Here is a 17,702-nt window from a genome sequence, read left to right as displayed (position 1 = left end):
TTAAGAAAAAAATTCTATTTTAAGACAAAAAATGGGAGGAAGTCAAGGATGGAAAGAAACTGAGATTTTCCCACAAATTTTTGACCTGCTCATCATTAGTATATCTATTGCTTGAAGTGTATATAGTGTAATTGTATAGTTCTTTCCAGTCAGAAAGGTTATTTGGCTAGGGATGCAAGAATCTGTGTATATATAGTTATAACAAGTAACCCACATCGTCTTAAATATCTATGCAGGTAATGCAGGACTACACTGATTTTTTTCATTCGATGTAGTCTTAGTAAAGAGATCACCCTGTTCCAGAGATTCTTGCTTTTATTTTATTTTTATTTTCTTCCATTTGTTATAGAGGAACACATAGAACTAAGGGGCCCTTCATCTTTTTATTCTGAAGTCTTCTGGTTTCTGGAGTGCACTTTTGTGATCTCAGTCTTTTTTCTTTCTTTTCATTTTCAGGACATTTTCTGTCCTTTTCTTTCAGATGCACTTACTTTCACAGCAGCAATACCCCTAATGTGCATTGCTCAGTCAGTAATTCCTCAGTTTATTCTTCCTTCATGACTTATTTTACACAACCCTCCAACTTCAAATTCCATTTTAAATTCCACATTCCAGAACCATGTAAAATGCTTGGCCCTACTTCCTTACCAAGTTGAGCTTTTGGACTTCTATTTGACACCTATCTGATCTGCAAACAGCAATATATACCAAAATCACTGAAGAGATTGTGTTGAGGTTTAATGAACCTACTTGCATAACTGACAATTCTGTAAATTTGTGATGTTCTGCAATAAACACTATATTCAGGAAAAAATTCTTTGGACTGTATATCCAGACAAAAGAAAAGATAGTAGTTGTTCATTAAATCATACCTACTGAATGAAGAATAACAACTGCTTAAATGGCATTTTCATAATGCATTAGAAATTTTTAAATGGATAACCTAGCCACAGTGGAAAGTATAAACCAGGAGCTACTTACACAGCCCATTGCCACACTGTATCATTTTTTACTTTAATTTTTGTCACTCTCTCTTTTTTATTCTTTTCCCTGTATTTTGTTGTATGTGCCACCTAGTGCATATTTGCTGGCTTACACTCATGTAGCTTTCTTCTGTCTAGATATTTCAAGAACTACACTATCTTCATTCTGTATTTTATGTGTTCTCGTGTGCTTTATGGGAAGGTATACAAGACTACCACTTGCTCACCTGTGAGTTCTAGTCCACTTACAGCAAGAATCTCACCTTTTCACTCCCAAGTAATTTTCTCCAGTTATGGCATCTGCTTCCTTACCTGGAGGAGGACAAAGGGACTCCGAGAAGGAATATATTTGTGTATTCCTTATTTACCTTTATGTACATCCTGACTGTTGAATTAACATTCTTATGACTGACCGAAAAAATAGAATTTCTGCTTCTTGAATGGACTGATCTGGATTTGGGTTCTTATTTTCTGCTACTTTAAGAAATTACAAAACTACTTTTACTCATTAAAATTCAAATGCTGAAAATTGCCATTCCAGTGTAGTTTTTATATCCCCAAAAGGAAATGTCAACTAAACAGAGCAAAGAATAACTTGGATCCATTTTTTGCCTTCATATTGGAAGCTAAGGGGCTTTTTTTTTTTACTCTTTAAATCCTTTTCCTCTAATTCTTTCTTCACAGCAAAACTCACCTTTACTTGAGTCCTTTATGGACACTTTCTCAGCTTAAAGTACATAATGGCGCTTCTACTATCATCATCCTCATCAAACATAGACATTTCATAGACTTAAAATTTCACAGGCAGTGCCAAAGCACTGGATCTTATTCTGTTCTCTTTTATTCATGTTTCTCCAATGACTCAAATAAAATTGGACTAAGTGATAAGGTTAAACCTGGACATCATGCTTTTTAGCCTATCTATTCCTATAGAGTTCCTTCCTTACATATATATTTCAAATAAATATGACAGGTGCACTGTCAACATTTTTCCTTCACAGATTATCAGTAAAGTAAATTCTGAATAGAAAGGTTTTCTCTATTTTCTATGTAACTTTCTTGGACTCTTCGCATTATACATAGCAGTGTAGTTATTCCCTTCTTGTGATTATAAAAGAGAGTTATAAAATAGAGTCCTGTTCCGTTCTACTTCTGCTACTGCTCTCAGAGCCAATTATTAGCTTCTGGAAATTATTTTGCAAACATACATATTAGTCACAAATGTTGATTGGTATTTTATTGTCTCTCTTAGCAATGCCATCATCCAGGGCTGATTTTGCAAACCATTACAGTAATTCCTGATAAGTAAATAACTCTTGAGAATTTATCTGTAAGTTGTTTCCCATAACCTATGTATTTTATGCTTACTCATCAGAGAGACTGTCTCTGCTGTAAAAGAGTGGAGCACTTAGGTAATCATGATAACTTCTGATGAATGTGTGCTGGTGAATATTACCTATCACTTTATATTATTTGAACAAAACTCAGAGAATTATTTTCCTTTGATGCTATATTTCTCATCCGTCTTCTACTGCCACTCCACATTTTTACTTTTAATTGCAGCAGTTGTGAATAGCTGTAAGTTTTTATTCATGAAGAAAAATATTTTTTAAACAAAAAGAGTTATTTCTTTGGGGAAGGTGTTCATATATTTGGTATCTGAAAAAAAAAAAAAAAACCAAAGAGACAAGCCCATGTTAAAAAAACCCAAACAAACAAGTCCACATTAAAAAAAAAACACCTACAACAACTATAATATTGATATGAAAGAGAAAAAATAATTTAAAAAAACCCAAACAAAAAAAAAACCACAAAGCAAATTTTTAGGTATTTGTAGGAACATATTTGGCATCATTTTGATACAATCATTGATTTACATACTTACGTGCTTAAAGCTGTTTATGTCTAAAGGTACAGAAAGGTTTGGTAAATTAGATGTTACAAATACAAAGAGGACACATTTTATGCAAGTTACATTTTCAGCTGTGGCAAAACCATGTAGTAACTGATAAGAAAACCGTACATGCTACTTTCCTTGATGGTTTCAGTGGGCTTAAAAGAGTAGCTCATAGTGTGGAAAAAGGATTAAAAAGTAGATGAAGATGAAACAAATAAATAAAAGCAGAAACCAATCATTTATGACACATTACTGGCAACAAAAATTGTTCCATGGATATTCACAGAAGCTTGTATTAAGTGCCTCAAATAGTAAATTACTTATAAGTTCCAAATCAGCTGAAACACATTTGTATTTTACATAAGGATAGGTTTTTACCTACCAACTCCAGACATCTCCGGAATACTGGCGGTGTACATGTCCTTGGTGAATTTTGGTTCATTGTCATTGATATCGTGGATTTTAATGATAAATTCAGACTCTGGCTCCACTTGTCTTCCGGTTTTTCTGTCTATAGCCTTGGCACGTAGCACATACAGGGACTTTTCTTCTCTGTCCAATTTCTTTGCAGCATGAATATCTCCTGTATTTTCATCTATAATGAACAGACTGCCAGCCCCATCTCCTGTTAATATGTATTTTAAATTTCCATCTCCTTTATCTTGGTCAGTGTGTAGCTTCAGGGAGGTAGAAAAGAAGAATTCTATAAATATATGTATTGTTATTACAGACCAAATCATTCAGCTTATATGAATAAGTCTGTACAATCTTGACTGTAATTGGGGTCAGCAGTGGTTATCTTCTGTTTCACTGTTGGAAAAATTGCAAATTTGAGACTCAGTCATACACAAAAAATAGCTCTAAACAAACTCGTAAGGACACAGAGGGATGTAGAAGATATTAGAGTAGTATTTAAAATGACCAACCTAAACCAAAAGATTATATTTCTTTGAATAGTCTCTCCAGAAACTACCAGAAGTCTCCTTTTTGAAGATGACAGGGGGTGTAAAACTCCCAAGTTTCTATTTGCAAAATAGCACTTGTCTTCCCATTTATTGATTGCTGATAAGGCAAACAGTTACCTTGTAACAACATAGAAGAAGTGGGTTTTAAGGATTACAGCTTCTGAACTTTCCAAAATCAGCTATAAATGTTCTGATTTAAGCAACTTGTGTTTCTAGTTGTATTCTTGTTTTATTTTTTCTTTAGGAATATCTTACCTCAGTTAATTACTTCCTTCCTTCTAGTCTTCTCCACACAGGAGAAATCATTTTCAAGAACACTAGGAGGTAAATTTTCAAAGCATGGAGTGGGGTTTAACAGTCCTTTTCCTACTGTACCTCTTCATAAGGGTTCAAAACTGTATCCCTGTGAACTTACAGGCACTGATTAGTTTGCTATATAGCGCCATTATGAAAAAGTGCTTAAAACCAAAGCCAAAGTAAGCCATTGAAGCTGACCCAGGCACTAGAAATTCTCATATAATACTCTTTTTCAGAAGCCTATTCCTCTAATTTTATTTACAGGGACCGACAGTTCCTTTTTATGAGCATCTACAGCATATTTTCCTTAGATATATGCTTACAGTCACATTTGGCCACAGATCAGTGACCTGAGTATTTTTCAAATGTGGACAGAAAGAATCTTATCCCAGCATTTTGTTGATTTCTCTGAGTAGAAAAATATAGTATATCATCCACCTGAGAAAATACTGTGCAGTATCAGTAAAGGTATTACTCTAGATAGTCACTAGAGCTAGATAAGTTATTTTATTCTACTTCTTTCCTTGTTTCTGTATTCCTGCCAGTGTTTATCACCATGTTTTTCAGCTGAGCCATTGTGTCTTTTTATTACTCCACCTGTATGAAGGGTGATTGTGGTGGATTTTGTTAAATTTCTTCACTTTGATTTTTCCCTCTAGCTTAACACTGTAGCCTAACACTAGTCACCAAATGTGATCTGATTATTGTTATGGTCTTCTAGAGGTAAGACTGGATAAGGTGACTATCCAAACAGTTTTAACACTTAATATATTCATTGTATATCTGTAATAAGTATCTGTAAAAATTCTTAAGGATTGTATACAATGGGTTGAAAGAATACAGCACTCAAAAGTCCCTGTCAGCTTGCAAACTCTACAGGTAATACAGAGAAAATAAACTTAAATATTGTATGGGTGTTTTTGGCGCAGAATGTGAAGGACTATGTAATCAATATACAAAGTTAATTAAAAATATATGATTCTGATTTTCATGTTTGATCTTATTTTCATATTTGATTCTTACTTGCAGGAAAAAAAGAGTGGACTTACTTGTATGTCAAGTACAAAATATAGCATATTTCTTTCAGTCAGATGATTTTGTCTTGTGCCACACAGGACAATTTCCTGTCCCTAAGAAACAGTACACATTTATTCTTGTTGAGATATTCCTCACCTAGTGGCATAAATATAGCTTTCTCCTTTCTTCTTGAGGTAGAAGCCTTTTTAACATATGCCAAATAAGAATCAGATCTCAGGACTGATGGCTAGCACCTGAACCTAGTTTTCTCATGAAGACAGGCCAGCTCCTTGTTGAGTCTTTAAAACATCCAAGTGCCTGTTATGATGCCCTGTGTCGTTACGTGCCTCTCTAACATCCTCAGCCAGCCAGCCATGGGAGCAGCCAGAGCAAGAGCTGTGGCTGGGAGCTTGGTGAGGGATCAATGCCATAGGTCAGGAGAAGGGAAATTGCTTAACATAAGGCATTAGGGAGGCTGGAGCCTCCATAAAGCTAACATCCTTTCTCAACACTGATTTTAAGGAAGTACTTCTTGATTCCCACACAATAAGTCATCAGTCACTAATCAGTAGTTTGTTAAACTCTTTATAGTATTAACATTAGTCATGTAAGTGCTTACATTAGACATGTAAGTTCTCAAAAGTTGAGTAGCTGCACATTCTGTCCTGTATTTACAAAGTTACTCTTTGTACTTTTGAAATAATTTGTCAGTCTCCCTGCGGCTTTTTTTTTTTTTTCCCTGCACATGGATATACTCCAACACACGTTGTTATTGATAGAAATTTATTTAACTTGCTTATTGTTATATAAATTAAACTGGACTCTGGCCCACAGGTATTATCTCCATACCAGCCTGCCTGGCAGACTGCAAAGAAAGTAACTTAACTTTACTTACTAAGATTGCAAATTTTGCTATTTGAAATTTTCTATTCCTACAAACTCTTTCTAGACTTGAAGAGCTGGTCATCTGCTGAAAACAGGTCTTCTATACTAAGAGAAGACAGATGCAGATGAGTAGCAGAGGTCCAGGCTGTGAACGTAAATAGTGTTAGCTTGACAACCTCATTTTGATCGCTCATATGAGCAACTCTGCTGGTAATCCAGGGTTGATAACCTCTTGAAATGGGGTGACGATGAGCAAGTAGTGGGAGCAGTGATCTTCTCTGCACTAACAAGTGGTTCTGGAAAAAAATCATGTCTGTCTATTGCCATTCCCTTACCCTGCTCTTCAGCTATACATACATCCTCAGAGAATAGGTTAATTTATTTTATCTGTCTGTTCAAACTATCTACAGAGATGTCAGGTAGCTCAAACTGTGATGGGTATTTTAAGCTTCCTACTTATCTCGTGTTTCTACAAAACGATAAGCAGAATTTTCAAGCATGATAAATTTGGGAATAGAATGTGATTTCCTAGCAATGAAGAGTTTACCTCTTATTGCCAATTTTCTATTAACAAGATCACTTGAAGTACAGTTTCAAACTAGCACTTATTCTACATGCAACAGTTTCTAATTCCTATGTATGTTTTTTTTTTTTTTGCACTTTGCATTTGAGGAATCTTCATTAACCTGTGAAGTAATTTTACAACATCATAGTTTGTGAAAAAAATGGGACCATTTTCATATTTACGAATAATTAAAGCAAAACATTATCAAGCATCTTATAGAAATAGTTACTAGTTGTGTAAAATGGAACAATCTCTCACTATATTAGAGTTATATAATTACAAAACATGCTTTTCATTTATAAGACAGAGTAACTCCTTGTAAGATTGTAGACGTTTATGCAAAATAAGTATAGGGACATATACATTTGTGAAAAGATACTGCAATTTAATTTTGACCAATCTATATTGTGTTTCTTTATGACTGTTTATCTTCTATAAACTGCTTAAATATTTTGAATTTATAATATAAAATATGATTTCAGCGTTTCAAGTTTTAATTGTTCTACAGAGAGCCTACAGAAAATTGCCTGCAGAATATCACATGCAAAAATGTGGCGTGTTATCATATGTTTACAAAATACCATGCCCTTTATTCACTAAAACCAAGAAACAAGAACAGACAAATTTTCTAAATCCTATTTCCAGTTACAGTAAACAGTTTTACATATAAAATAGTTTGTGTGGTGGGCTTTTTTTTTTTTAATTGGTAAACTGTTTATATGTGTGAAGGGAGCTCAGATGTCCAAACTGGAAAAATCATATTCATACATTTAATCTGAAGTAATCTTTGACTACTGTAGTTTCCCTCTACATTTTACAGACTCAGCAGGTCTGGGGAGGTCCACCATTTACTATCAGCAGAAAGCAATTCCTGTTGAAATATTTTGTTTTGATTTACTCTGCATGATCCTTTTTCTCTATTTAGGGTGGGGTAGGTTAGCAAGCAAAAACTCTATGGGTGGAAAATGAACTTATTAAATGTGTGCTTTCTCATATCATAAATTGTTCATTCTTAAAGTTCTGTGATGAGCTGGCAGGTCAGAGGAGAATCATGAAATACTTTGATAAAGGAAAGGAAACAAACAAACAAAAATCCCCCCCAGACCTGATAATATATTAGATTACTCAGTATATAGTGACCACACCGATAACAAATGCCATCCCCATTCCATTCAATATCCAGCATCAAGTCATCTGAAACATTGCAATGAAGACATAACTTAGAGGTTGCACTGCTGACTATCTTGATTTCTTAATATTCTTTTGCACACATTTCTTTTTCTATAGTCTTTTGTGTGGCTGGCTAAACGTTCTCAACACAACTTTTTCTGAGGATCATCACAGACAAAGACATTGGTTATAGTTATGGGAGTGACAATTAGCTATTTCTGTAACAATGTATGTCTTTTAAATATGGGCATGTTTATAAATGCTCTCAATCTTTTTATTTACATAGGAAAAGTGTGAATCTCAAATTAGCCTGTTTATCCACTTCTGTGAAACTGAATTTTTATGTGATGTGATAATTGAGATCTCAATGTTCTCAAAAGAAATCTTGACATAAATTTACATGGGTCCCTGTTACTGTAATTTCCAATAAGTAAATGAGCAGGCAAACAACAGATTATCTCAGAGTTCTGTAGCATAATTCTATTTCCCTTAAATTAAGTACCTTGCTCCTTTGGCTTACACTTCACCCTCATGTAGCACTCAATATTTAACCAGCAAATGGTGGTTATAACACATAACTGCCTGGTTTCAGGAAGTATTTTATTTGACTATGCATTCTTAGTATGTCCAAGACTAATCCATAAGTTCTCTCAAAACTTCTATTATTATACACAGCAGATAAGATGTCAGCATTCTTTGGAGGGGAAAAAATATCTCATAAATTATCAAGTTCAGGAATTGGTATGGAATGGCAACAGAAAACATAGAGGAAAAAGAAAAAAAAAAAGCTGCCTTGGAAAAGAATTCCTTAAAGGCCCATGTTTAAATGTAATTGACTGTTTCTTATTAATTCAATTTTAATTTACTAAATTTCCTGTAAACTGTGCAGCTGATCTGGTTGTCAGCTCTTTGTAATAGAGAGTAACTCTTTTCAAGTTAGGCAGACATATAATCAATGGAAGAGGGTAGAATCAATGGACACAGTTAACAAATTATATAGTGATATGAATGAATTTTCCCCATTTAGAGTCAAGAAATTGCCAGACTTCATTTAAATTTAATTTTATTTGCAATTTATTTCTGTACAACTATTGTTGCAGATGAAAAGGGGAAAAAAGAGCAAGATGAGCTACTTATGACTAGTGAGATTGTTATGAATAAATACAGCAAAAACATTTACTTGGTTGCCTATATTCAGAAAAGAGGTATAATCTCTCTTGTGGAGAGAGATGAAGGGAAAGAAAGGATGAAGACATGTCAAGGAGAGGGTAGATCCATGTTTACATTGTGGTAGGTACTGTACTAATGCTTACAACTTAGATGGCTTACAGTGTGCCTCTGTATCATGGTATAGAAAAAGCGCTATTCCTACAGATTTCTTTGCTCCCCTGCCTCCACCCACACAGTGGCCTCCAGCAGCGGAATCCTGATATGCCATGGTCTTCTGTCTCAGGCAATTTGCCTGCAAATGCCTTCTAGAAAGTGTGAGCAATGTTCTTTCCTTACTTTTTAGGTGAAGATATGTTGGGGGATTATTGTGGTCAGATGAACTCTTTTTAGTGTCACTAAATTGGTACATCTGCATAATTTAGTGGGTGATGAAGACCACTCTGATTTCCATATTGTTGTGGTGAAATTACTACCAAAACACAAGCAAACCTCTTCAAGGGTATGCCAAGGATACAGGATTACATGGAGCTGCAATTACAGCTAGAATGCAGATGCACATGGGAGGAGCAAAGGGCACAAATACAGAGTTTTAAAGTCAGAAATCTTTTTTTTTTTTTTTTTTTTTTTTTTCCAGATGTGTCATAAACTTACCAGATAGGTAGGCAGGTGATTGGTATCTGACCTGGAGGACAAGGTAATTCATGGTCATACCTAGTCCCAGACCCAAACGCCTGAAACTCCAAACTCTTTAACATCCTGGTCACACATTAGAGATGAGGCTCCTATCTGTCTCAGCTATTTTTATTTGCTCTCCTCAAACCAGGTGTCCTGGTTTTGGCTGGGATAGAGTTAGTTTTCTTCCTAGTAGCAGGCATAATGCTGTGTTTTGGATTTAGTAGGAGAAGAATGTTGATAACACGCTGATGTTTTTAGTTGTTTCTAAGTACTGCTTATGCTAGTCAAGGACTTCTCAGCTTCCCATGCTCTGCCAGGTACACAAGCAACTGGGAGGGGGCACAGCCAGAATAGCTGATCCAAACTGACCAAAGGGCTATTCCATACCATATGACGTCATGCTCAGTATAGAAACTGGGGGGGGGGGGGGTGGCCGGGGGGCAGCGATCGCTGCTCGGGAACTGTCTGGGTGTTGGTGAGCGGGTGGTGAGCAATTGCATTGTGCATCACTTGCTTTGTATATTATTATTGTTATTATTATATTGTTCTTATTACCATTACTATTTTACCTTATTTCAATTATTAAACTGTTCTTATCTCAACCCAGGAGTGTTTCTCACTCCTCCGATTCTCTCCCTCATCCCATCGGGGTAGTGGGAGTGGGCGAGCGGCTGCGTGGTGCTTAGTTGCTGGCTGAGGCTAAACCATGACACCAGGACAGAGAGGAATGAGAGGAAGATGCAAAAATGAGTCTTTTCTTGGCATGGGGGAGCAGTTCTGGGTCCCACAGATTAGATATAGCTATGACATGTTACCTTTCATGTTCACTATCTACAATGTTGCCTTATATATTGTGCAATACTGCACTTGGGTGTTCATCGTTACTTGCTGTTTCTTGTTTTGTACAAGTAGAAGTAGGAAGTTCTTTGAGCAAAAGTGCTACAAATTACATTGGAAAATGTTGATGTCCTTACAGTATTTATTAAATTAATCCTGTAGAATTGTGAAGGTATTTTCATAATTTCTGTAAATTTGCTATGATAATCTCAAGGGCTTAATTCCTCTTTCATAATATAACTGTGTGAAACAATTTCTAAGGGGTCTACTCTACTGCAGTTTTCTCTGTTTTTTCTTTCCAGCCTCACCACTAAAGTTAGATTGTATTTGTATTTACACAAAACACTGAAAATGCTAATGGTAAGGTTATGTATGCCTGTATATTATATACCATGTATTTTAGATGTTTGGAGCAGTAGTCTATTGCATGTTCTTTGTTAATTTTTGCTGGAATAGGGTTTTGTTTCAATGTGAGTTATTCAAAGGCCTTTCTTAAAGGAGGACTTAGGGTTTGCTTGCTGTTTTTTTTTTTTTTTTTCCTTCCAGTTGCTGGAGGTGTAACAATAAAAATGTAAAGTGTAAATGGTGCTAATTATTTTGGTTTGAGGTTATCACAAATCAGCAGGGGAAACTTGGAAGCTATAAAACACAAAGATTCTTCCCCCCTGCCCTGTGAAAATGAAAGCTGAACCAAGAGTTACATTGGTATTGTCTTTTTATACCAAAAGTATTTCTTTTTAAGGTTTTGCTAAACTGTAACACAGCTGTCTGAACATATCTCTGTTCTTTTTGTATTTCATGTGCAATTCACACTTCTGATCAAAAATATTCCCCTCCCTCCAAAACCCTGTATATTCAGCCTACTAGACCCTGGTACAGTTAAGATGCTTTCCACCTGCCAGTCACAACTTTGCCTTTACTACAAAGTCTTTTCCTTGAGTTTACCTTTCATAACATTGCTTTCTTTATGGCTTAAGGCTGAAGACTTCAAGCCATGTATAACTTCAGATTGAAAAACTTTTCCATAAAATTAACATAATGAAGCATTATATTAATAGTTTGACACCTAGAAAATGTTGAGGTTTGGCTGTAACATATCCAGACCTACTGACTCTGGGAAATGTGTAGGGAAACCATAATAGATGTACGTACGTGGCATAAATGATCAACTGGGCAAAGTATCACTAACTGTCAGATTCAGTATGATTCTTTTAAATATGTTTATGTCTTCTTAAATGTGAAAGCAATAAGCATAAATAGTAGGTAATGGGAAGGAACAGGGAAGCGTAAGCTGTTCAGGTGAGTCCAAAGTGACCCCTTCAGAAATGAGAGGAAATAAAGAAAGTTCCTGAACTTTTAGGATTCCTCAAATATCTTTTAATCACAGTTTCTAGCTAAAGCTCCTGGGCTGAGGGAAGAAACACACAACATACACAAGCTCATGTGTATGTTACTTTTACAAAGCCATATGCCTATTTACATCCAATTTCTATTCATATATGGTGATTGTACTATGCTATTTATTCTGAAGCTGTGGCACAGAAAAAGATTAGTTTTCCAAGTCTGCCCAGTATGTATTAAAGCACAAATTGATTTGACCCTGGGAAACTTGGTTGTAATTATCACTCTAAGCTTACTCCAAGTAAAGAAGGTTATGCATATAGAAGTGAGAAAGAAGACAGTATTTGTGAAGGAGGATGGATGAGTATTACCTAAACCAAAATAAATTAATTCATACCAAAAATGCAAGAAGTGTACTTGAAATAAGAGCTTGTAACATCCCAGCCAACCCTAAAATCTCACAGAAAATATGTTGAGTGCTAGTGACAGGTAGGATATTAAACAGTGCCCCCACTGTATGATTTCAGACCTTTGTGAGATTTACAGCAGTTAGGATACAGCACCGACAGCAGCTCAGCCAATATTCTCCTTCATTAGCATTTTAACTAATTAAAAACTCTAAAGATATCTTAGTAACTGCAGTAGTTCTTCAGTGTGGATTGCAGTAGCAGTATCTGCATTGCTTTAATTTTCTATTTATGTGTGTTTAATCAAAAGTTTTATGTATGTGCTAAATGGTAATGTATTTACCTGACTTGATTTTGTGACATCAGCACAAACTTCTTAATTAAAACAGCCAAACTCTGTGTGTGATGGTAACCTAAGTGACTGTATATTAAACAAGGCAAATGACATTTACTTTTCTTATCTTCTGTTTTCCAGCATCTGGTTCTTGTGTTCAGCTCCCTATTGTTACAAATTCTCTAGAGAATTATATTGTGAAAAACACTGCTGACATCAGCTGCAGGTGCTGATTTTGACTTAGTAGGTAAGGGTAAATCTGGTTTTCATTCACGAAGGGTTCAGCAGAATTCTTAGTAGTCTTTTGGTTCTGCTGATACAAACACAATACAGGCAAATTAATTCCCTCCATGTACATCTCCTCATACCTAGGGGGGAGTCTTGGAAACCAGAGCTGTTTTCTCAAGTGCCTCCTTCCCCTGCATACCTTCTACATCTCCTGTGCCCTATATGCTAGGTTGTAGTCAAGTCTGGAAAAGTGGTTGCATTCTTACTTCTGCACAAAGAATTGGATTTCAGAGCACATAGAATTTTTTTGTTTGTTCTCCTCTCTCTACTCTCCCAATCAACAGCTGGGTTGCAGGTTTTCAACCTGATGAAGAGAGCCAAACTGTTTTTTTATGGCTTGCCATACCCTGTCATTTGGCTCTTCCATAACATGAGATACAGGTTTACAGGAAGTGACTACAGTCATCAGTTAAGTCCACAGGTCAGAAATTATCACATCACAACATCAAGCACTGTCACTTTAATAAATCCATGGAACAGGTGGTAAATCCATCATTATTTTAAAGGCTTCACAATAAGAAAGGATATTTTTCTCATAGATTTTTCTCTCACCAGAAACTTCTGAGTGAAATCTGTCTCTGTGTGTGATATCTTTTGCTGTTTCAGAGGCACTCAAAATGCACTGTAGTTCCAAAAGACAGGAATAAAAGGCCTGGCCCTGGAAGTAACACGAGCTTGTCACATGGATGGATTATCCTTTACCCTCCATAGAACTAATTGATCTGGGCTCAGCTCTACACTGATAAGCATATAAGAAATATTCTAGTAGGGGAGACCAATGGTTTGTCTAGCCAAGTACTTTATCTCAGTGGCAACATGTGACGCTGGTTTGAGAGAGTATGTAAGTCTGGCCACTAATTTTTTCTTCTTTTACACTCCCTGCCCCGCCCCGACCCCAGCATCTACAACTGTCAGATTAGAACAGGGATGTTAGAGGGACCTGTGAGGGGTCTTTTTGTTTTGTTTGGTTTGGTTTTGTTTTATGAATCTGTTGTCCTTGAACTTGTCTAGTTACCCATTGCCCTAACTTTGGAAAAGTACTGCATTAACTGAACTTATACTGAAGTGACCAATGTTATACTGTTTCCAGTTGTGGGTCATCCACAATGATCTGAAGAACACATCAATAACAGGAGTGTTTTACTACTTTTAATCACAATTTCATGTGCATATACACATATATGTATGTATAGTTGTAGACAGATGCCTGCAGATCAAGACTGAATGTTTTTCAGAAAGTCATAGAGCATCATGTAAGGGTAATAGATTAAGATGACGATATGTGAGGCAATATGATCAAAGAGTCTTTTTTGGCCTAAAATATGTAAACAGGCTTCCAGGTTTGCAGCACCAAACAAAGCCAGACTGTAGGCCTGCTGACTCAAAGGAAGCAGATCCCAAAATGTGCATTTTTCGTAAGCTGTTCAACTATAAGTTTTTTTTCCAGAAATATTAAAAATATTTTAAGTTATTTACTATCCTTAAAACATTTTTCCTTTTTGATGACTGCATTTCAAACCTAAAAAAGTGATGATTTCGAGTTCCATGCCTATTGATTCACAATGATCTCTACCACAGAGCTTCAAATCATAATTCTAAAACATGTATTTTTCCTAAGATCCTAGTTTGCAAACTGATAAGCTAAATATCTTGTGGACACTGTACACAACTCATAAGAAGAAATCTGTTAATTCCCCAATACTTGTTTCAGAATGTGGTTGTTAAATGGTGGCTTTTTAAAGACCTTAAATATTTATCTAAAACTAAACTTTCAAATGAACAGTCATGGAAAGTAGATAAGGTCATTGCTTGAATTAAAGCACCACTAATGTCCTTTGCTACTGCTTACTTAGTGGCAAAGTTAACCAAACAAAAAAGAAAAACACAGACTGAAATGAATTTAAACTATTATACTGTTTCTCTATTCTGCAGATTGTATTGGAAGTGTAAACTGTCATACCAACCAAAGGGTACTCAGTGAAAGCACACTGTAGAGACATCCATCTTGTGCATTCCTCCATCTGAGCGCAATTCCCCTGTCCCGTGCCTGCTCCAAGACACATGGGTGCATGCCCAACTCTTGGCAAAATCTGAGAAGAAGATTCTGAAAGGTAGGTATATCAAAGCATAAGGTTTGGAGTCAGGATGGGGCATAATAAGCACCAAGCCTTGAATCTGTGTTGTGATAATGTAGCCTCCTAAGTGAAGCTATTGTTTCAAGAAGAATATGCTAAAAAACAGTAGTTAGGAAAGAAATCTCTAGGGTCACTTTTTTTTCTTTTTCTTATTTGTCACTGACTTGATATTTATTGAAATTTGCGCTACCTACTTCTATGGTTCTTTTAAATCTTGTTTCAAAATACTGCCTTTGGAAGGCCATCACTGCAATGATGGAAAAGACAAGGCGGTGGCTGGAATAGTTATTAAAACAACTTCATTATTTTTCTGGCACAACAGAACCTGGTAAGTGTAATGCCATTTGCAGCGGGCCTGAGATGGGCTTCAAGTTCCGCATAAACTACAGGCTGATTGTACCGGTCTGATTAAGCATGAAGACTGTGGCTTAGAGGATAGCCAGGATAAGGCTGCCTGGGGCTTCAGATGAAAACTCCGTGAAAGAGAAGTAGTGCCTAGAGAAGCCAAAGCATAAGGCCCAAACTAAGCACAAACTCCTGCAGACCAACAGTGTTGCTTCATCGAGGGTACGTTTAATTTAGTAGCTGAATCTGCAAGCTGATCGGATGAAGTGAAATTAATATGGTGACATTACACATTGCAGGAGTTATTTAAGAGGGATTTCTTTTTTTTTTTTTTTTTTTTTTTCACTTCTCAGAGCAAATATGCATGAAAAAGAAGCCCAGCAGGAGGTCTGTAAAGGATGAGTTAAACTAATGTTAGTTTAACAGCATGGATAGACAAAGTGTTTGCATCTGGTTAAAGCAGAGAAAAATCTGATGTATCGATGATAATTTTTTATTAACTTTATGGAAAAAAGGTTTTTTGGGGAACTGGTGTCTTCAATAATGACTGTCTGCATCCTTGCTGAAATCCATTTTTGTCTTACGAGTTACTCTGTTCTTTGGAGAATCACACAGCACACAAAGTAAAACTGATTCTTTTGCTAATTATCCTACGACTTCATCTGGAGTAAAATGTTGACCATGGTCTTGCTGACCATTTTGAAATAAGTTTTAAGATAGAACTTGAGATTTTGCTAATATTAAAAATGAGGGATCAGGAGTGCTCATTTTTCAAATGGTTTTCACTTTTGATGTGTGCTGTCCTTTCTGCCTTGATCTTCTCTTCAAATAGATAAGCCTTGCCATTATGGTAAATTTGTCCCCGTGCAGTGACTGTTCAGTTCTGCATCTAACTGTTGTCATTGAGTGGCTCTGTGACCTCAGATGACCACTTCAGCAACTCTGCTGCAGTTTTCTCCTCAGAATAACAGATATTATGTCATTGCCTGCCTCACCATAGGTACTGTTCATTTAATATAAAATACTTTCATAAACTTCATTGAATGGTACTCACAGAAGTGGAAATTATTAATTAATAATAATTAATTAAATCATGGCATCATCATTATAAGGTTTTATTTATCCTTTTCTCTTTTATTGTCATCAAAGAGATCAAAATAAATCTTTTCTTTGTCCTGCAGAGAAAACAATGGTTTTTTTATATATACACATGCATATATGTATATTCTCATAGGTTTATAGAAGCATAAAATGATTTTAAACTGTGGGGTTTTTTGTTGTTTCTTTTTCTTTTACACACTTTGAAGTTTGATCAAATTTAGCTACCTGAAGTACAAAGACAGTTAATTGCAGTAGCTTTAATAGAATGAAAACAGAATGGGTCATTCCTGTTTGCCTCCATTAACAGTATTTTTGAAGGAATAAAGAATTTATTCTGGGATAGATTCACATTTTGCCCTTCACTTCATGCCTTTCTACCTGTGATTCTAAATCTTTCATATGGAATGGGTGGGAATCAGACTGTGACCTCTTCCACTTCACAATTACTAGCCTGTACAGAGATGAATGTATTTTCATGTTCTGTGAAACTTGGAGAGACAGTTAAAAAAAACTTTAATGATTTATTTTGCTTTCTTGAAACAACCTCACTTCTGTTTACATCAGCAACAATATATGCAGAAATACTTGCTTGTGTGCCAAATTCCTCTTTACATTCATTTTATTGTCCACAACATTTGTTTATATCTAACTCATATAGGTTTAAAATTAAAGATAAGTATACAAGTTTATTTCTTAGTCACTTGTCTTACACGGAACATTCAGTAACATTCTCCCTTTTTTTTCTTAAATGATTGAATTAAAGGATCTTTAGTCTCAACGTTTTACATGCAAATGCTGCAGTGGTAGAGAGAAAAGGTAAGAAAATACTTTCTATATTTTATTCTTCATTTGTTAATTCAGTCCTATCAGTCAACTACCTGACCCAGTTATATTTGAACATTTAATGCCCTGTTACCTCCTGGTATTTGACAGTGTTTATTCATCACAAATGCTTATTAAAAAGAAAAATATGCTTACTTCCACAATCTCTGTAAGATTGAACTATCGGAAAAGCACCATTTTTAAAGCTTGCATCAGTAGTTGCAACATTTGTAACAGTGCGATATAGTAGCGTTAATTCCGCTTAAGCTGCATAGAAGTTGTAAACCGGAACATTTTTATAAGAACTAAATTTGTTTTCAATGTTTAGAAACTAAACCTATTTCAGGTCTTAATCAGAAATATGTAGCAACTGGTAAAAGTTCAAAGTGCAAAAAAGGGCTACAGGTGCTGACAACAATCACAAATTTTAAGTTAGGTAAATATATTTTATGAATGTTTGAGTAGAAG

General features: G+C 35.6%; 1 protein-coding gene across 4 annotated transcripts in view; it reads right to left on the bottom strand.

Moving 5' to 3' along the window:
• Nucleotides 1-17,702, bottom strand: part of LOC104024921 (cadherin-9) — a 71,305-nt gene that overhangs the window by 43,003 nt on the left and 10,600 nt on the right. For all 4 annotated transcript variants that reach the window (XM_075706003.1, XM_075706004.1, XM_075706005.1 and 1 more), the window contains exon 2: nt 3,263-3,557. In XM_075706003.1, coding sequence (XP_075562118.1) covers nt 3,263-3,557 — 295 coding nt within the window. The remainder of the gene's footprint in view (nt 1-3,262; nt 3,558-17,702) is intronic.

Source organism: Pelecanus crispus, chromosome 2, assembly GCF_030463565.1.
Source record: "Pelecanus crispus isolate bPelCri1 chromosome 2, bPelCri1.pri, whole genome shotgun sequence".
NCBI classification, from domain to species: Eukaryota; Metazoa; Chordata; class Aves; order Pelecaniformes; family Pelecanidae; genus Pelecanus; species Pelecanus crispus.
Note: the sequence above shows the minus strand (reverse complement) of the source record. Positions and strands in the feature narration are given on the sequence as shown.